Raw genomic sequence first — 21,507 nt, forward strand, 5'->3', positions numbered from 1 at the left:
CCATCAAGCAAAACCTCTATAGTTGAGCACTTCATAGCAGTGTAGCTTTAAATTTGGAGTGAAGGAACAACTACAGTTGATTTAACCAGTCGTGGCTGTGGCACTTGCTAAAATCATTCCCATCCCTTCTCCACCACCAGTAACATAACCTGCAAAATATAAGATGGATGGGTACAGTTGCTAGGAAGTTATATCTGTCCTGTGTTTTTGCTGGTTCTGCAAATAGTGCCTACTTGGAAAATGAACTTCAAGCCCATCTGCCTCTGTGTCCACACATCCACTCCTGTGTTGTTTAGTCGTTTAGTCATGTCCGACTCTTCGTGACCCCATGGACCAGAGCACGCCAGGCACTCCTGTCTTCCACTGCCTCCCGCAGTTTGGACAGACTCATGCTGGTAGCTTCGAGAACACTGTCCAACCATCTCATCCTCTGTCGTCCCCTTCTCCTTGTGCCCTCCATCTTTCCCAACATCAGGGTCTGTGGGTAGCATTATTTTGGGCATATGCTGGCACACCACATATCCCAAAGTACTCTCGCCCCATCGACCCTGGTGAATTTATTTTGGGCATTTGATGGCACACCACTAATCCTGAAATACTTTTGCCTTAGTCGCTTAGTTGCCTTACCTCGCAAACGAAAAAAGAAAGGAGGAGATGAAAGGATGTTCTCTTTCTATACCAATATAGTAAAACATTGGTTCTTTTCTGTGTGGCATTCTGGGAGATTTTGGGAGACTCTGGGAATCACTATTGCCCTCCCTTCTTGCTTTTCTTGAAACACTCAAGCTTCACCTTTTAATCCTATAGCTATCCTTTTAATCCTCTCTGCACATACCAAAGATGTACCAGGCACACATTCTTTTCTTTAGTTCACCTAAAGTTTACACTGATATATTTTACCTCAATATATAATTGATTATGTGCACTTATGTTATGATCATAACATTAGTAATTGCTTTAGACAAATTATAATCAATCTTAGTTATAAATGGATTAAGAGCTTTCATACCTGTCTAAGCTCTACCTTGCTTAACAGTCTTTGAACTATTAAAGATTAATGTTTATATGTAATCCTGCCTTGTACCCGCCTTATGCAAATGTTAACCAATCAACCATGAGTTTCTTTGTCTTTGTATTGACCAATCAACCACCAGCAGATTGGTGGCAATGTTTCTATATACTCAATAAAAGAGAGGTTCTGGAGGCTTGCCAGAAGGAACGTCTCTCTGATCAGCAAAACTCTTGTCTGTCCTGATTCTCCATTCCTACAAGGGTCTTTTTCAGGGAATCTTCTCTTCTCATGAGGTGGCCAAAGTATTGGAGCCTCAGCTTCAGGACCTGTCCTTCCAGTGAGCACTCAGGGTTGATTTCCTTAAGAATGGATACGTTTGATCTTCTTGCAGTCCATGGGACTCTCAAGAGTCTCCTCCAGCACCATAATACAAAAGCATCAATTCTTCGACGATCAGCCTTCTTTATGGTCCAGCTCTCACTTCCATACATCACTACTGGGAAAACCATGGCTTTAACAATACGGACCTTTGTTGGCAAGGTGATATCTCTGCTTTTTAAGATGCTGTCTAGGTTTGCCATCGCCTTTCTCCCAAGGAGCAGGCGTCTTTTAATTTCATGACTGTTGTCACCATCTGCAGTAATCATGGAGCCCAAGAAAGTAAAATCTCTCACTGCCTCCATTTCTTCCCCTTCTATTTGCCAGGAGGTGATGGGACCAGTGGCCATGATCTTCTTTTTTTTTTTATGTTGAGCTTCAGACCATATTTTGTGCTCTCCTCTTTCACCCTCATTAAAAGGTTCTTTAATTCCTCCTCACTTTCTGCCATCAAGGTTGTGTCATCTGCATATCTGAGGTTGTTGATATTTCTTCCGGCGATCTTAATTCCGGCTTGGGATTCATCCAGCCCAGCCTTTCACATGATGAATTCTGCATTTAAGTTAAATAAGCAGGGAGATAATATACAGCTATGCCATACTCCTTTCCCCATTTTGAACCAATCAGTTGTTCCATATCCAGTTCTAACTGTAGCTTCTTGTCCCACATAGAGATTTCTCAGGAGACAGATGAGGTGATCAGGCACTCCCATTTCTTTAAGAACTTGCCATAGTTTGCTGTGGTCGACACAGTCAAAGGCTTTTGCATAGTCAATGAAGCAGAAGTAGATGTCTTTCTGGAACTTTCTAGCTTTCTCCATAATCCAGCGCATGTTTGCAATTTGGTCTCTGGTTTCTCTGCCCCTTCGAAATCCAGCTTGCACTTCTGGGAGTTCTCGGTCCACATACTGCTTAAGCCTGCCTTGTAGAATTTTAAGCATAACCTTGCTAGCGTGTGAAATGAGTGCAATTGTGCGGTAGTTGGAGCATTCTTTGGCATTGCCCTTCTTTGGGATTGTGATGTAGACTGATCTTCTCCAATCCTCTGGCTACTGCTGAGTTTTCCAGATTTGCTGGCATATTGAGTGTAGCACCTTGACAGCATCATTGTTTAAAATTTTAAATAGTTCATCACTTCCACTGGCCTTGTTATTAGCAGTGCTTTCTAAGGCCCATTTGACTTCACTTTCCAGGATGTCTGGCTCAAGGTCAGCAACCACACTACCTGGGGTGTACGCGACATCCATTTTTCTCTGGTATAGTTCCTCTGTGTAATCTTGCCACCTCTACTTGATGTCTTCTGCTTCTGTTAGGTCCTTTCCACTTTTGTCTTTTATTATGGTGATCTTTGTACGAAATGTTCCTTTTATATCTCCAATTTTCTTGAACAGATCTCTGATTTTTCCCATTCTATTGTTTTCCTCTATTTCTTTGCATTGCTCGTTTAAGAAGGCCTTCTTGTATCTCCTTGCTATTTTTTGGAAATCTGCATTCAATTTCCTGTATCTTTCTCTATCTCCCTCACATTTTGCTTGCCTTCTCTCCCCCGCTATTTGTAAGGCCTCGTTGGACAGCCACTTTGCTTTCTTGCTTTTCCTTTTCATTGGGATGGTTTTAGTTGCTGCCTCCTGTATAATGTTACGAGCCTCCATCCATAGTTCTTCAGGCGCTCTGTCCAGCAAATCTAAATCCTTAAACCTGGTGCTCGCTTCGGCAGCACATATACTAAATCCTTAAACCTGTTCCTCACTCCCACTGTGTATTCATAAGGGATTTGATTTAGATTGTATCTTACCGGCCCAGTGGTTTTTCCTACTTTCTTCAGTTTAAGCTTGAATTTTGCTATAAGAAGCTGATGATCTGAGCCACAGTCAGCTCCAGGTCTTGTTTTTGCTGACTGTATAGAGCTTCTCCATCTTTGGCTGCAGAGAATATAATCAATCTGATTTCGATGCTGCCCATCTGGTGATGTCCATGTGTAGAGTCGTCTCTTGTGTTGTTGGAAAAGAGTGTTTGTGACGACCAGCTTGTTCTCTTGGCAGAACTCTATTAGCCTTTGCCCTGCTTCGTTTTGAATTCGAAGGCCAAACTTGCCAGTTGTTCCTTTTATCTCTTGACTCCCTACTTTAGCATTCCAATCCCCTGTAATGAGAAGAACATCCTTCTTTGATGTCATTTCTATAAGGTGTTGTAAGTCTTCATAGAATTGGTCAATTTCAGTTTCTTCGGTACCAGTGGTTGGTGCATAAACTTGGATTATTGTGTTGTTAAAAGGTCTGCCTTGGATTTGTATTGAGATCATTCTATCATTTTTGAGATTGCATCCCAGTACAGCTTTCAGAACAAAATAAAAAAATTCCTTCCAGTAGCACCTTAAAGACCAACTAAGTTAGTTCTTGGTATGAGCTTTCGTGTGCATGCACACTTCTTCAGATACACAGATGCACACGAAAGCTCATACCAAGAACTAACTTAGTTGGTCTTTAAGGTGCTACTGGAAGGAATTTTTTTTATTTTGTTCTGACTATGGCAGACCAACACGGCTACCTATCTGTAACCAGTACAGCTTTCGCCACTCTTTTGTTGACTATGAGGGCCACTCCATTTCTTTTACGGGATTCTTGCCCACAGTAGTAGATATGATGGTGATCTGAACTGAATTCGCCAATTCCCGTCCATTTTAGTTCACTGATGCCCAGGATGTCAATATTTATTCTTGCCATCTCATTTTTTACCACATCCAACTTACCAAGGTTCATGGTTCTTACATTCCAGGTTCCTATGCAATATTTTTCTTTACAGCACTGGACTTTCCTTTTGCTTCCAGGCATATCCACAACTGTGCGTCCTTTTGGCTTTGGCCCAGACGCTTCATCAGCTCTGAATCTACTTGTACTTGTCCTCCGCTCTTCCTCAGTAGCATGTTGGACGCCTTCTGACCTGAGGGGCTCATCTTCCAGCGTCATAACTTTTATATGCCTGTTGCCTTTGTCCATGGAGTTTTCTTGGCAGGGATACTGGAGTGGCTTGCCAGTTCCTGCTCCAGGTGGATCACGTTTGGTCAAAACTCTCCACTATGACCTGTCCATCTTGGGTGGCCCTGCACGGCATAGCTCATAGCTTCTCTGAGTTATTCAAGCCCCTTCACCATGGCAAGGCAGTGAGGGATCCACTCCTTTAAAATCAGCTTTATACTTAGTTTCTGTGACTTTGGATACTAAGTGAGCAAAACACAAGTCTGAAGCTGTTTCCCAACCATTATTTATTTATAAGGTGCATGTCAAGAAGCGACCCTGCAGTCAGGGTCAGCCCATCCTACTTATCAACCAGCAGTCAGGCTGCTTGATATTGGATACATACCCAATGCCTTGGCCAAAACCTACTTATACCTATAACACTGGTCAACAACAAATTTGTTGTCTGCGTTTTTTTCAGCTGATTTAGGACAAATCTGATGTGCTGAATCCAAAAATCACATTGGTTTTGCTCAATCAGGTCAAGTTTTTGAGCTATGGCCACATGTCATTTTTTTACGTTTTTGTTCACATGTACGCTTGTGTGGAGCATTTTAGAAGAAGTTGGTGGGGGCAAAATGCCATGTCGAATAATTGTTTTGATTGGAAATGATTATTTTAATGACAAGAAGTATTCAGGTCCGATAGTTCTGGGTGATTATGTCAAAAAGGGATCAGTTTGAAGTCATAAAACCTCGAAATCTTCCATAAATTAGTGCGGCAAAGCATAAAGTTGGGGGATGAAAACCCCTGGCTCACTCGAGTACACTGAAGGAGAACTATGACGGGGTGAAGTATGTGCTGGAGAAAATTGGTTATGATCAGATAAGTGGTTTATTTGTGTTGACCTGAAGATGGTGAACTTTTTGTTGGGACAACAGTCTGGCTTCACCAAGTACTCATGTTTTCTGTGCATGTGGGATAGTAGGGACCGTGCTCAGCATTACACGAAGAAGGACTGGCCTGTGCGGGAGGAATTGGTGCCTTGCAGAAAAAGGAACGTCATCAACGACCCTCTGGTGGACAGAGACAGAATACTCTTCCCACCGCTGCACATCAAGCTTGGCTTAATCAAGCAGTTCACCAAAGCTCTGGACAAGGATGGTGACCATGGAGAAGTTGAAAGCTGGCATCTTTGACGGACCTCAGATCCGTCAGCTCATCAGAGATCCAGAGTTCGGAAACTCAATGAACGAAGTGGAACTGGAAGCGTGGAAGGCATTTGTTCTGGTAGTGAAGAACTTTCTTGGCAACAATAAGGCCAGAAACTACGCAGAACTTGTCAACAACATGCTGACTGCTTTCAGAAACCTGGGCTGCAACATGAGCATCAAGATGCACTACCTATTTTCACATATGGACCGGTTTCCTGAGAACCTGGATTCAATGAGTGACGAGCAGGGGGAGAGATTCCATCAGGACATGAAAGAGATGGAGACCAGGTATTAGGGTCGCTGGGACGCAGTCATGATGGCTGACTACTGTTGGACTCTGAAGAGAGACCTCCCTGCCGCTGAGCATTCCAGGAGTTCCAAGAAATGGAAGTTCAAGCCCTGAAGTTTGAAAAATGGTGAAGCAACATGCAATTTACGTGTACTTACCTTTATCAATCCCCACCATTCAGTTTACAGTAATCGATGTTTCTATCAGGTAATCAATATATATTGTTGGAAAAACATTTTTTTCTCTTAAAAACATATTTAGGATGATATGTGTTGTCAAAAATCAGCTGATAATGCCACAAAAATGTAATCGATTTTGTCACAAGATCTGATTTTTTTCAAATCAACATAGCACAAAAACCTGACCAGATGGAGAGAAACGGATGCCATTTCCTGATTCAGCAGTGCAAAAATACCCTAAATCAGTTGTAGAAATCTAGACAACATTCAAAAAGTAAAAAATTGTTGCCCAGTGTAATCAATAGTTGTGGCCTATTTCAACCTGATACCAATGTCCTTTTTCTTATTCCTATGGTTAGTCCCTTACTGGGCTGCAGGAATCATGCTCCTGGGCATGCAAACAAGATATACGTTATATCAACACATCTTCCCCAAGGCATTGTGATTTTATTTTCCTCTGATTAGAAACCAGATATGCCTGTCACGAAAGGACTCTCCCTGCCCTCTTCTGTACTTGGTATTTTACTTATATGGCAAGCTGGGGGACAAATGTTTCCATTTTTGCAGGCAGTTTTTTTTTTTGTTTTTTTTAAAAAGCAAAAACATGTAAAGCTTCAAAGCACTCCTATCACTGCAGAGATCCCACTTCAGTTTGGGGAACTACAAAAAGATCCTACTTTGGATTGGAAAATCCTGAATTATTTCTGATTTATTTCAGGCTGCTTTTGTTCAGGATTTGCCTGAACCATAGGTATAGTGAGAATTAGGGTTGCAACTCCTCCCTCTCCCATCAGGTTGGAAGGAGAAGTTCAGGTGCCTTTGCTTCTGCTTTTAACTACAGTTTGTTGTTTTGTTCAAATCAACAAACTGCAGCTCAACTATAGTTTCATGCTTAGTTCAACAAACAAAGGTGCACATTATACTGAGCTATGGTTTAGCGTGACATGTAGATTTTATATATATATACAAAAGCATGGTTTTCATATTTAATATTTAAATAGTAAAGGTCAAGATAAAGGGACCCCTGACCATTAGGTCCAGTCATGGCCGAGTCTGTGGTTGCGGCACTCATCTCACTTTACTGGTCGAGGGAGCCGGCGTATATCTTCCGGGTCATGTGGCCAGCATGACTAAGCTGCTTCTGGCAAACCAGAGCAGCGCACGGAAATGCCGTTTACCTTCCCGCCGGAGCGGTACCTATTTATCTACTTGCACTTTGACGTGCTTTCGAACTGCTAGATTGGCAGGAGCAGGGACTGAGCAACGGGAGCTCACCCTGTTGCGGGGATTCGAACCGCCGACACAAGTCCTAGGCTCTGTGGTTTAACCCACAGCGCCACCCGGGTCCCTGTTTAAATAGTGCTTATGCCAATATGTAAGATTTCTAATTTTCTAATTTTCACTGATCGTCTTTGCTGTTTTTCATAATGTTGGTCAACAAAGCCTCTTGATGTGCAGAGAATTTTGTTCCATAGTTACCTTGGAGACGAATTCCCTGTGTTTCTCTCTCTCAAAATGATCAAAATAGTAATAAAGCACCATCTCCACATATATAGAGTTAGAGTGACTCAAATCTGTCCTCATATATATTTTATCCTAACACTTAAGAAAACCCCGATCTCTCTGTAATACTTCCATGCAAATACAGGAAAGTTATATTCTGCTACATTACAGAGTTTTACTGCAAACACAAGGAGCACATGCCTACTATCGATAGGATTCAAGCCTGAGTCCAGTGCCAAGAAGTATAGCTTCACAGTCCCCAGGGGGAAACCTGTCATTTATGTGTCTATTCTCCAAATACAAAATTGTCACAAATTTGTTACTTTTAAAAAGATAAAGAAAAGGACACAATTGTCACTGACAGCAAAATGTTGATAACATTGTCTTTTGTAAACTGTTTGGAGGACTTAAGTTTGTGTGTTATATAAATTCTGTTAAATAAAATAAAGTAACAAAAGCACAAATAATATTTTTCACATTATATGTAGTTCAGAGAAAACTTGGCAATTGTATATCTTTATTGACTCCACTTGTATTAGAATTGTGTATACTTCTACACTAATCTCTAGTATAATACTTAATAATGGTTTCATTTCTAGTACATTCACTCATTTATTCATCCATTATTTCTGATGAGTATTGTACTTACCTTCCAGTATTGTGCCAAAATTATGTTAGCTGCTGCTAATATACTTATGACAAATTCTCTATCCTCTCAAATTTTCATTAATAGTGCCAACAACACGGTTGCAGCATATCTAAAGGTTAGAGTCATGGGGCATGCCCACAAAAGCTGTAACTAATATACATTAATCAAGTTGAATTTCCAATATTCATATAGATTTTGATAAAATATTTTAGTCAATCTCTCATTAATGCAGAAGGTATGAGATAAATGTAAATCAGTTTAAGAGTAAATTGATTAGATCACAATTAATAGGAGAAAAATAAATGGGAATTTATTACATATGTCCACAACCTATTTTGCCTTCATCCATCTTTCAAATTGCCTCAGCCACATTTCCCAGGCCTTGCCTATTCTTATCTATCATTCGGTTTCTAAATGCATTCTAGCCTCTTCCTATAATCAATTTCCCTTCACAATATCATTTAGTTTTCCTATTAGATTGTTGATGTTTTCTAACTGCTTTTGAGAAGCATTCATGGCATATATAAATTTGACAACTGACCCTCTCCTACCTACTTTATTCTTAGGAAAATACATTTCTTGTCATCCTCTTACTATTTATCCATTACTACAAAATTAATTTTATTTCTGCTAAATAATATTGCTGCAGCTTTGATTATAGTTGTAGTTTGTGCTGCATATGTTGCTACTCTGAAAAGTATATATTTATTTCCCTGCTCCAGTCTCAAAATGGAATTGTAAAATAACAAACTTACAGTGCAATCCTATACATATCTACCCCAAAATAAGTCCCATTATGTTCAATGAGAACTTACTCCCAGTGAATGGGTAAAAGATTCCAGCCTAAATAGTGTTGACCATTAAGATGTTATAGTCTTGATTCTTGATAGTCATGGATCTGACTTGGTGGAGGTCTTCAGTGAATGTTAATCTTGCAAAGTTCAGACTCTTTTTTTCTGAGTCTTATTAAGCTAGCACTCAATAACTTTGATTGCTTAAGGTAAACAGTGTGATAAACATAGTATGCCAAAGCTAAGGTTTTTCCCTCATCAGTGAGCTTACTCTACCAGTCTGCTTCATTACAACTGTAGGATACCAGCTTGAATACCATTACCATTTTCAACAGTAAGTGGAGGCCTACCAGTACTAATATATATATATTGCTGCCTTTCCTTTCTCACTCTTCATTTTAATATACACTGAACAATTTCCTTAGTAAATTACCAGAATAAATTAGTCACTGGATAACAAAGACAAAAATGTATCTAATAAGCAAATAAATAAATAAATAAATAAATAATCTCCAGTTGCCAGACAAAACATATATGGGCATACAATTTCTCTTGGCTTTGAAATACAACTCAATTACAAAATAGCTTTTCTGCTCCTCAGATGGGTATACTACTCTTATGATGACGTACACCCCAGTTTAGCAATCCAGGCTAGGTGAGGGCTCCAATGGACACACAGAGCTGAAAGTACAGTTCCATTAATTTAACTGGAGAAAGAGCTTTGGTGTGAACAGAGATAAATGTATGGAGCTGTGCCTCCCTCTAAAGTGAATGGGTGAGCCAGCATGCATAAGAGCTGACGGCAGATAGAGAGCACTGGTAAGGGCAACAATGCATATCTGTCACCTTTCTAGATATATCTGCCGTCCACCTCTGCTCCAACTGTTATGGATGCAATTCTTATTCCCCATTTATTTATTAGTTTGTATTGCATTCATGTTTGATTTGATTATACTATAAAGATTTTCTGATGCACTTCAAGATCCTGTTATCAAGTTGTCAAGCTGGACATAAATGTCGGGATAAATAAATAAATAGTGGCAGGCAGCAATGTAAGGCCATTTACTCAGAAGAACAGACTCCCTATGACATTTGTTCACCTGCAGTGTTGAGTTGATTGAACTAATTACAACAACAACAATTAAATTAACTACTACAACAAATTAATTGTAGTTTGTTAAGGGTGCTGAGAGTTGTTAGGAAACCCCTGTTTCCTCCACAGAGCTACAATTCCCAGAGTTCCCTGTGAATAGGGATTGAATAGCACTCTGGGAATTGTAGCTCTGTAAGAAACTAACAACTCTCAGCACTCTTAAGAAACTACAGTTCCCAGGATTCTGCAACTGTTTAAAGTTGTATGATACTGCTTTCAATGCACAGTGCAGTGGAGCCTTATAAAGGCAAGTCAGGGAGACTGAGCCTAAGCATGTTCCTTATGGTAGAATGCCAATGGAGCTCTTGATGGCAGAAGATAGAGCATTCTTGGCTGCAGAAGCAGGATGACTGGCAGTGCAGAGGCAGGTGGCAGAAGGGAGGATTTCTGTTCAGCAAGCAATGAATGGCTGCTGCCTTGTGGTAAGAGTGGCAGCAGTGGATTAGCCTCAGCTGGTGCCAGTGGTGAGTCCTCCTCACTTTTCCCTTTGTGTGTTTTGTATTTGTGTGGGTTTGAAAAAGAGAGTGGTTATTCTTTTTTGTTTACGTTTCTATATGTGTGTCTTGACTGAGTTGGCTTTCTTGCTCTGTGTGTATGGCTATGTTGTCAGGTGGTTAGGAGAAGCATCTATGTGTGTGATTCTGAGAGGGGGGAAATATGCATTCCAATCCTTATGTGCATATTTTTATGTTCATATTTCTGAGTTGCTACTGGGAAATATGAATACAAGAATTGCATTGATTAATTCATTCCATAAAATTCAAATGATTAATCAGCTAAGATACCTTTAACTGAGTGAAAGCCCTGGTTTAGGCGTAGAGTCCTAGCAAACTCAACCTAGGAGGGATATTTCCTTTTGTGTTTTCACTTTTTATATTACCAAGTGTGACACTTGGATTTGTGCATATGACTGAAATAGAAGTGAAGTAGAAGTCACTTCCTAGTGTTTGTTGATATCTTTGCCTACATAAAAGGAAATCTATTCTTAGGTGTCTGGTGTATGCATACTGCATTCCTCAGCAAGAAACGTTTGGAAAAGTACCAGCGCCAGATGATTTAGAACATACATTCCAACAGAAGGAAGTTATTGGACATTCCAAAATATGCTCTAACAGAGCCATAATTTCATTCCAAGGACCTAAATATTTACTTATTCCTTTTGTTTGCTTTGCCTAAATGACATTCTTATTCATATACAAAAGTGTGAAAGCTATTTGTGACAACAAGAAGATGGGCTGCCTCAACAGAGATAGTTTCTAACAGAAGTTCAGTGGCTATCCAAAAGCAGACCATCTTGGCTGTGAGTCCTGGAAGATCCTGAAGGCCTTTTCCCAACTGACCTGGGAGGGCAGGGCCCTGACTGTGGCGAGGCTGCTGAACAGACTCTTGGGCTGGGGTGTTGTTTAGGGAGCTGGGCTGGTGCGGGTTTGTTGCTGTTGTTGATATTAATTTTTTGTATCTTTATTTTTAGATCTTATTATGTTTCAGGTGAAAATTGTTCATTTTGGTTGTGTAATTTTGGGTGTTTTTTCTATTGCTACTTTTGTTATGTCCAGTGTATCTGAAGAAGTGTGCATGCACACGAAAGCTCATACCAAGAACTGACTTAGTTGGCCTTTAAGGTGCTACTGGAAGGAATTTGTTTTGTTTTTACTTTTGTTATGTTATGTTTGTAATTATGTAAATTTGTTCCTGTTGTAAGCCGCCTTGAGCATCTTTCTAGCTATGGAAAGGAGGCATACAAATAAAATGATGAATGAATGAATGGGATTAAGCCACAGCTCTCTAGCTACAAACTTTGAAGCAAGAGAGCTTTGCAGCTCCCTACTCATGGCAGCAGCTCATCAAAAGACTTCCTGAAGGTTAAGGTCAGTTGAAGAACATGCTTGATACAAACACATTCAGGACTAAATATTAAGAAGGCTGAAATTGTCCATATTACTAATCATGCTTATTGAGAAAGTTTTGTCTTTCAAATGCCTGAGTGTGGTTTGAGGCACCTTGCCCAATCTTTTTAGCAAGCAACTAATATACAAATATGGCAATGACTTTTTCTTTTTTAGCAATACATCAAAAGTTTTATCTAATAAGTTGCTACTCCAATTACCATTGGACGTTAAGAAATGCTCAATAGCAGAACATGAAGTACAGTAATTTTCCAATGGAATCATCAAACTTTGAACAGTCAGTATCCAGTTTCTGATTAAAGAATAATTTTCATGTCACATGAGATTAATAAAATCTGTCATAGTATGACACAATCTATTTATTTTTGGTAACTTAGAAAGGAATATTCCAAGAGCAATAATAATGCTATAAACCTATATAGACACCCCCCCCCAAAAATAGCAGCACCTGAATCCACTGATATGACAGCACCTGAAGCAACCCTCCATTTATGTGCCTGAAATCTATCTGTTCTTATTAGTAGTACCTAATAGTGAAATCCTATATATGTCTACTGAGATGTAAGCCTAAACCATGGCTTAGCACTCTGTGAATGAGGTATGGCTTGAGTTTGGCTGTTCTTTCCTCCCCTCTCATATACTACAGGAAGATGACTTTGGTTGTGCTTGCTTTCCATTTCCCCCGAAAACAGCTTGCAATTTCCCCCCAAGCTTGGGACTGTGATTTACAGTAACAATGATGAAACATACTGCAGCTTCAGAAGTCATAATATGACTTGTTTGGAAACTGACCATAGCTGATGATAAACCATGATTCTGGGTTTTGATGGAATGACAAGCCAAGATTAAGGGAATTTGAAATTGCTTCCAAAGTACTCCTTCCCCCTACATGAAAGGATAAATGTAAAAGCTCAAGGCTCACTGCAGCTTATTCCCATAGCATTAAGCATGGTTTATCATTACATCTGAACATAGTAAATGAGTTCAGTGGAACTTAGTTTCAGATAAGTATGTATAGGATTGCAACCTTAAATTTAAAGCTTTGTGAAAATCAGAGCTATACTGAAAACTTTAATGTATTTTATACAGCATAAGAATAAGATATAGAACATAGTAGATTTTTAAAAATATGTTAATTCCAGACATGTACTAAATCAGTTTATCTCTTTACAGTTTACTAAGCTCATTTCCTATTATTGGTACATTCTATCACATGACTAATTGGTTATTAATCACTTTCTGAAGCAGGCAACTACTTTACATTCTTTCTATTCTTAGTACACTAGTTCTGATTTACATTCAATGAGAGCTTGGCAAAATTAATTATAGTTTTAAAAATCTGATCAGAATCTCCTGACTGCAGTTCTATACACACTGACATGGGATTACCCTCCAACCCCCTTTGCATATGCAAGAACACAGTTTTTCAAGTACAGAGAGGTGGGGTGGTTTTCTGTCTGGCAATAAACCCTTATGCTTTGTAGGGTTCAACTCTTGAGGCCCTAACCTCAGGCAGATACTGCTACAAAAAAATGGGAGCTAACAAGCCTTTTAGCAAAGGTAGAACCTATTGAATATAGTGGGATTCACTTTAAAGTAAACATGTACAGGATTTCCCTCTTAATCACAAATGCTACCATGCAATGATTACTAGCATTTCATTGCCTGATTAAACAGTTACTCATTTTGCTGCTTTTCAAAACAAAATGCCCTTGCCTTTGAATGATAATCTTGCTCCAGCCTGGAGTCTGATCCTGCTACCTGTTTGTATTTGTTCATTTTCATTTGGCGATTTCTTTCTTCTACATCCATAGCACCTGTCAAATTCAAAATAAAATAACCAGTTAATTTGCAATTCTGTGTTGTTTGTGTTTTAAAAAATGACATCAATATAAGCATTTTTACTCATAATGGTGAATATTGGGAGATTGACTTAAATGATTATGTATGTTCTTCAACATAAACAATAAATCCATTCTTTTGTTTGTGATTAATAAGATAGCTACAAAGGCAAAAACACATATACAAACAAAAAACTCAATCATTGAGAATTTAATTGTTTAACACCAACTGTGTCAACATTTAACATGGTTCTAATATAAGGTTTTGACAAGATTTTTTGCTGCTGCTAGACTATCCAAGAGGAAAAACAAGCAAACAAACCCATTATGATTTTTAAAAAGCAGAAACACATGGAACAAGCATATAGATTTTCAAAATGGAAATCTTATCATTTTTGAATGTGCCAGTAATGAAGGCCAGCTTAACATGATCAGTCAACACAAAATGATGTTTCCTCATATTTTTTATATACTGTATAGAAGCTATCCTGTAAAATTTACTTCCAGTGAAATAAAATAATCTTGATATGATATTTTCTGTATTTAAAAAAATGAGTATGGGCAATATACTCAGAGTAGACCTAATGGGGAGTAAATGGACACAAGCCCATTCATTCCAGTGGATTTACTCTGAACATGATTAACATTGGATATCCTATGTTTGTGGGCCTGACAATTAATGCTTAAAATATTTGGATACATTGCCAAATATGTTCATCCCTAGTGTCATGGAAGAACGACTTATAAGAGTAATACTTTATATCCTAACAGAAAATTTAAAGTGTAAAAGCTATTCTTAAGAGTAAAAGCTACATTTTCCTTCACTAAATATTAGCATGTAGAAGCTAACAAAAAGTTTTATATTAATGGCTGTTGTATGTATTTATTTAAGAAATTCCCAACAACCATTTCTGCAACATAACTATCAAATAGTAATTGAAAATATATAATAATGTGTTTCATGGAAGCAGTTTAGTTAAGCAGAAGGATATTGTAGTAACAATCTAGAACAGAATGAAACTGCAGTCAAGTGTCAGAAATGTATACCAAATATTATAATGGAGAGTGAGAGAACAAGAATATGAATGCAATGAGGTGCTAAAGCATTTTTTTTTTATAATGGCAAATTGTTGCTCAAAGGGGCTTCGAAAATGATACAGGAGGCTTTGCTCAGACATAAATATGCTTAAGTTTCTCTGGACTGAAGCCATTGTTCTGTAGCTCTGTGATTATGAGGTCTGCTGTTCTCACTTAGTCATAATCAGAAGTACATGCAATTATTTAAGAATATTCAAGCCAAAATTGAAAGAAATAACAGTAACTGCTGCTACTGATCATTAATTTAGGAAACAAAATAAAAGAACTATGACCAAGATTCATGTACAATACCAATGATACTAACCTCTTCCACACTCTCCCTTAATTATGATAATACTTTTAATATCAAATATGGATATGAATTAACTATGTCCTAGTTAATGTACAAAATACACATCAGAGAAGCAAACTATAGAAATGCTATATTGGTGCTTGGCATTTTCTTGTAAGCTAGCTTTATTGGATTTTTATCCAACCATCTCTTAGACAATTCTGATAATACAGTTGAAATGCATTCAGAGTGGTGACAGCAAGCCTTTGAAACTCCCTCCTGCAACATATCAGTCAAACACCATCACTATTATTTTTTTGGTGCCTACTGCAAACCTTCCTTTTCAGCAACACTTTTAAGTGGAGATTTTTTATCCCAATCGGTATCTGCACTGGAATTTATTTATTTTTTCTATATGGAATGGTTTTAATTGCTCTTATATATTAAATTGGTTTATACATTTTTATTGGTTATGTTATTATTGTTAGTCATTCTGAGATGTTTTATAGGAAGTGGTTAATAAATAGTGTTAATCAAATCAAGAATTTATTGATATGCTTGTTGTTGTTGTTGTTGTTAATATCTGTTTAAATGAATGAACATATGCAAATGAGCAACCCCTTTATCTCCTCCACTTGCAAGGAAGGCAGGTCTTACATGGCAATATTTAACCAAAAAATTATTTTCCAAGGAATGTAAGTCTAGTATTTAACTCTTAAACATTTATTAAGGAAGCCTCTGCAATCCGTGTAGTTTTGTCAGCTAGACAGATTTCTATGTTATATTGTTCTTGGGATCCCAATCAAGTACGCCATGTCAAAGACGCAACAGTTAACAAGAGAAAAACATTTCTGCCATAGGATGACACTTGTATTTTGTTTTCCAAAACAGATTTTCAAGTTTATGACAAGGGGAAGAGGGATTGTTTTTGTTTTGTCTTTAAAGTAAGACAATATGGTGATGAGACAGATGTCCGTTGTACTGCTTACCCCAAAGCAGTTTTCCTGAATACAGCCAACTTCACTATTTTTGGAAAATAGCAGCTGGTGAAACATACCACTGCAGCTTCCATTTTAAACACTGAGTTTCTAGCCCATTCTAGATTCAGGAAAGGTTTGAAAATACTGCCTCTCTTAAAAGATGAAGAGATCAAATGTCTACCCAAGGTTCTATACCTGAATAACTGTCATTATTGTTTTCATATAATATTCTGAATTTCTATGGTCCCATCATCATGAGTTAACCCGAGTTGACAACCAATACTACTCTTGTGGCAATATACTGTACAGAATATTTCAGTCTCTGACTGTGTGGCATTTTAAGGAAAGTCTTTTGTATCCCCTTACTCAAAAAGATTTGAGCACAATGCATATTTATACCATGAAGTAGGTAACAAGTGGCTTTGTTGGAAACTTAAGTATGATCCCATTTTTGAGAATATAAACCATCACGTTGATTTCATATGAATAAAATATATTTAAAAATACATATGCAACAGATGCAGGGATCTAGAATAGGTATTCAAGGCCTAAAAATATGTACAAGTGAACCGGCCCATAAACCTAGCATGATGCCTCTGTAATTCCTTAGACTATGACATTCCACAAATGCTAGCTTCGAAATGCCCCTTCCTACACACTTGTTTGATGATAAAAGCACTGAAGCAGCTGCAGCCTCAATCTGATGAGACCCAGCTCATGGTTCAGCATGCCCATGGCATAGTGGTGTGAGAGCCAGCATGGTGTAGTGGTTAAGAGCGGTGGACTCATAATCCGGTGAACCGGGTTCGCTTCCCTCCTCCTCCACATGCAGCTGCTGGGTGACCTTGGGCTAGTCACTATTCTCTCAACCTCACTCACTGCACAGTGTTTGTTGTGAGGGAGGGAGGGAAAGGAGATTGTTGGCCACTTTGAGACGCCTTAAGGGGAGTGGAAGGCGGGATATCAAGTCCAAACTCCTCCTCCTCCTCCTCCTCTTCTTCTTCGGCCTGGTGGCATGCTTCATTGGCTCAGCTAAAAATATTACTGGCCCAAGTGACCAGCTAGGTTGCTCTTGCCTGGCTTAGGACAATGATGAGATGTTAAAACTAATGACAAGCCTGATGGGAGATGTCACTTTCATGTCCATTTCAAGGAGCATAAATACCAGGTAATCAGTGTAATTAAGCAGCTGTGATGTGTGGAGGTTTATTTTGAGAGCTAATAAAGTGATTTCCATTCAAAATTCCACCTTTCATACAATTTAAAAGGTCTCTTGCTTCAATAATCCTCCTCTTCAGCTTCAGTTAGAAATGTAGCCTCCCTCTGGTCATGATTGTTTTAAAGCAGGGGAAGGGGAGCTTGTTTTTTTCCTGCTTACTAACCTGTGGATATCCTGTTTCCTGTTGCTTATCAAGGTTTTTGTGTACTTTTAAGGCTTTTTACCTTTAGGGTCAAAAATTCTTATCCTCTTAGGTTTTATTCTACGTCATAGCAGGCAGAGCAATCCAAATTCCCTTTGTGACAGGCTGGAGGTGGATTGGGCTTGTCTCTTCCCACAGAGTGACTCCAGTGCAGTCATTAGAACTGCATCAGGTCCTGTGTGATCACATGACAGCCATGGAGCCAGCTTGGGAATCCAACAGATCTGAGGCTGGCTCAGCCTTGCTCACCCTGCCCCTGGGAGGCCCCATTTTGGTTCTGCTTAAGAGTCTGACTTACTGGCTGTGCATCTGTTAGGCAAAAGAAGGAATCGAGTAAAGGTGTGGTTTCCTGGGCTTCATACCTGATCAGGTGGTTGTGGTGGGGCCTGTATGTTGATGTGGCCATGGCTTTTCAACTAGCAGTTTTATTTTGTTTTATCGTGTTTTTATATATGTTGGAAAACACCCAGTGGCTGGGGCAACCCAGTCAGATGGGCAGGGTACAAATTAACAACAACAACAACAACAGTTGCATGGGGAGCCCATGAAGTGCTGGTAGGCTATAACCACAAAGAGGGCTATTTGAGGCAATCCTTTCAAAACAATATTTTCAGCCCAAAGCATACAGTCAGTAACACACTGAAGACTATCATAGCTACAGAAGAAATAAAACAGTCAATAAACTGCCCTACCTTCATCCCCATTCTCTGGCACTGCGATGTGTTTAAAAAAGGGAGAGAAAATGCAAAAATAAAAATGAAGATATGGCAGAAATAATGGATTTTTAAAAATAAAATAAGCATGAATAAAATACAACAAAACATTTTTTTTTCTTTAGCTGGTCAACCATAGCTGGTGCTCCATTTTTACAGATGTAGCCACATCATTGGCAATGTTCCTGGGTCTCAAGTATAGGCTTATCTGAGGAAACTCATGAGCATTTGTTCATTTCTAGAATCATTAAAACTGTCTTCACAAAAAGCAGCACAGGAGGCGTCAGATACAGTTAGCTTATGCTTCTTTTCTCTAGAATGACCGGTGAATGAAAAAGAAGCATGCATGCTATATTTTTAGCACAATCTGTTCAATGTTTAGCCAAGCTGGACTAGCAGAAAACTGAATGATGCAGAATTGTTTCCAATGGCTACTTGAAGCATTTTTGTGGAAAATTAATTTATAGCAAGGCTTCGCCTTGAGTGTTGACTGTGGTATGGCTTTCCCTGTAGTGTGAGTCAGCCATGTTGGTTGCACTACTCAAGATGCTTTCCTATATTTTATTTTGTGCAATATATGCTTTCAAGTCTTAAAATGTATGTCACTTAGGAATTTCCATACTTTTCAGCATACAAAATACCTATCAACCTATCAATCAATCAATAACAGTGTGAATAATAATTAGCTGTGCACAGTTGGCTGACCAGCAGACACAGTTCATGGGAAAAGGCAGTGAAAGCTTGGGCAGATATATGGCTATTAAAATGAACAAATGGAGAGTTTGTCCAAAATTCCTTTGGCATACAGAATTATTGGAACACATTCTTAATTTGTATGGGATGCAAACAAGAAGTATTGCCAGAGCCTGGACTTAAGCACTACATAGCAGGTAGGCTACAAGTGATCGCCAAAGAAGAAGAGGAAGTAGGCGATCTTGAATTATGCTGCCTGGTCTGTCTAAATCAGGGGTAGGCAACCTTTTTATACCTACCGCCCACTAATGCATCTTTCTTGATGGTAGAATTTCCTTACCGCCCACCAGTGCTCGATGGAAGGCAGATTCAGCTTGTGCTGTAGAACCCCCTACCACCCTCCTGGAATCCTGAAACGCCCACTTGTTATGCCAGCAGTTAAGGTTTTATGTAGCCAGAGTGAGTCCTTTACATATGTTACAATATGTAAGAGACTCACAAAACACTATCCATGGAAATTCTCTATGCCTTAGTCACACCTTCTTGGGAATGCTGATGTGAATGCTTTGCACTTGATAGTGCTGCAGTACTGAGTCCCTTGTATTTGTGTATACACACACACACACACACACACACACACACACACGTATACATGCTCATGGAAGCAGAAGGATGAATGCTTGTTAAAAGTGGTAAGTTTCCCCATTCACTGTCCAGCACAAAAGTTACATTTTTTATACAAGGAGAGGGAGCACAGATTTCTCCATGGATAAAGTGTACATTAGAAAAGCATTTTATGAGGGAAATGTGCTCCTAAGTATTTCATTCTATCAAAAGCACAGTACAGTAAGTCTTTATAAGAACAAATAGCAATGGCTATCCGGAACACTAAGGGTAATGATTCACTTTTCATCAGGATTAATCTACTTGTAACTCTAGACATATTTTGTAAAACTCTTCTTTTGTTATGTCAGCATCTCATTTTTAAACTTAACAGAACCAGATGGTGAAGAATATACAGATTCCAATTCAACTCTAGTCATGCACAAAAATTGTCCACTGGATGTGGAGGAACAGCGCTATCAAAAGATACACATTCACATGAGGTATTTGCATGGGAGATGGATTCCAATGGGGATCTCGTCTTCTGGATTGTAACAGCAGTATTTAATTGCAAACTTGCAAACTTTCAAAAAAGAGGCAGAGAGTAACTAGACAGATTTTTTTTATATATAAAAAAGATCAAAACATGAAATAACCCAGTAACTCAATAACACGTATGCTTTCAAGAAAGCACAACATGCCAAAATGATATCTAAAGGAAAAGAATCCAAATGAAAGTCTTGAGGTTGCTATAAAAGTAAGTTTTCACAGCTTTTCAACACCATTATGTGTCTTAAAAGTAATGTCACGCTAATTCAACCCATACAAGCCTGCTTTATGTGTCTAATGAAGGGTGAGCTACACATTCAAAAAAACCTGACAGTATAGTCCTTTTTAACTATACCACATCAGAATGCAGGTGAGAAAATCTAATGCAAGTATTTTGCTGTCTTAGGATAGACAAGATGGCATGCCTCTCCTATTCCATGTACCAAAGCCAACTGACTAATAATTGACTCTTACTTCAGCACTGGTGAGGGGACAGCACGCTCCTCTACACCTGAGGGCAGTGAAGCAGGACGCAGCTGCCTCACTCTGTCTTGCTCTGATCCCACGTTTGGATGCTCAAAAACTACATCAAAAACTGCATGCCCACAGAAAGCATGTCAAGAAAAATGATAGGCTTGGATTCTTAGGAGGAAGAAAAGGTTTTGCCATGTGATTTTCCTGCATCTGTAGGCCAGCTGTAAGAACAGCATTTCACCAGCATTTTTGTTTATATTGGGATGGAGAAATTTGTTTAGCCTGCTCATGAATGCTCATGGGGAACATTACGGGGGCTACATAAAAATGGTGGGCAGGGCCAAAGGGGAAAAAAGTGCACTGTCTGCTATATTCTACTCACCCAAAAACTAGATCATTCGACAACACATCTAATTTCCAGCCGGGCAAAGAAAGAGGCATCACCATAGTTCAAGGACACATTTCAGACAGATGAAAGAACATAGGAGGGCACAGAGCAGGACAAATGAGGAGCATGGCCCCAGGATGGGGCATGGCTGGGAAGACTCTTAAAGGCTGGCTAAGAAGGTCTTGAGGGCTGCATTTGACCCCCAGGCTTGAGGTTCCTCAGCCCAGATTTAAAAAGCAGGAAACTGTAGTGGTTTTGCTATTTCATCTCTTCTGCACATTCAGAAAAATCACATGGTACAGCTCTCATTGGTGTACATGATTTTTTAAAAAGACATGCCAATGCTTCAAAATGTGAGTCTGTAAGATTTACCTGCTAAATGCAAGCTTGCTAGAACAAATTTTTAGCAATAAGAATCTTTTAGCCTTTGGAAACAAAACCATCTCAG

The 21,507-nt window shown here is 39.0% G+C and overlaps 1 protein-coding gene across 24 annotated transcripts in view; it reads right to left on the reverse strand.

Moving 5' to 3' along the window:
• RIMS2 (regulating synaptic membrane exocytosis 2) overlaps positions 1-21,507 on the reverse strand; it is a 370,897-nt gene that overhangs the window by 74,064 nt on the left and 275,326 nt on the right. For 10 of the 24 annotated variants that reach the window (XM_081873920.1, XM_081873930.1, XM_081873931.1 and 7 more), the window contains 2 exons: positions 18,332-18,352; positions 13,745-13,845 (listed from right to left, as the gene is read on the reverse strand). The exons of 9 other annotated variants lie outside the window; for them this stretch is intronic. In XM_081873920.1, the coding sequence (XP_081730046.1) occupies positions 13,745-13,845; positions 18,332-18,352 (122 nt within the window). The remainder of the gene's footprint in view (positions 1-13,744; positions 13,846-18,331; positions 18,353-21,507) is intronic. 5 more of the 24 variants (XM_081873939.1, XM_081873941.1, XM_081873942.1 and 2 more) reach the window with 1 other exon arrangement.

This window comes from Podarcis erhardii (assembly GCF_964252035.2).
Source record: "Podarcis erhardii genome assembly, chromosome: 8".
NCBI classification, from domain to species: Eukaryota; Metazoa; Chordata; class Lepidosauria; order Squamata; family Lacertidae; genus Podarcis; species Podarcis erhardii.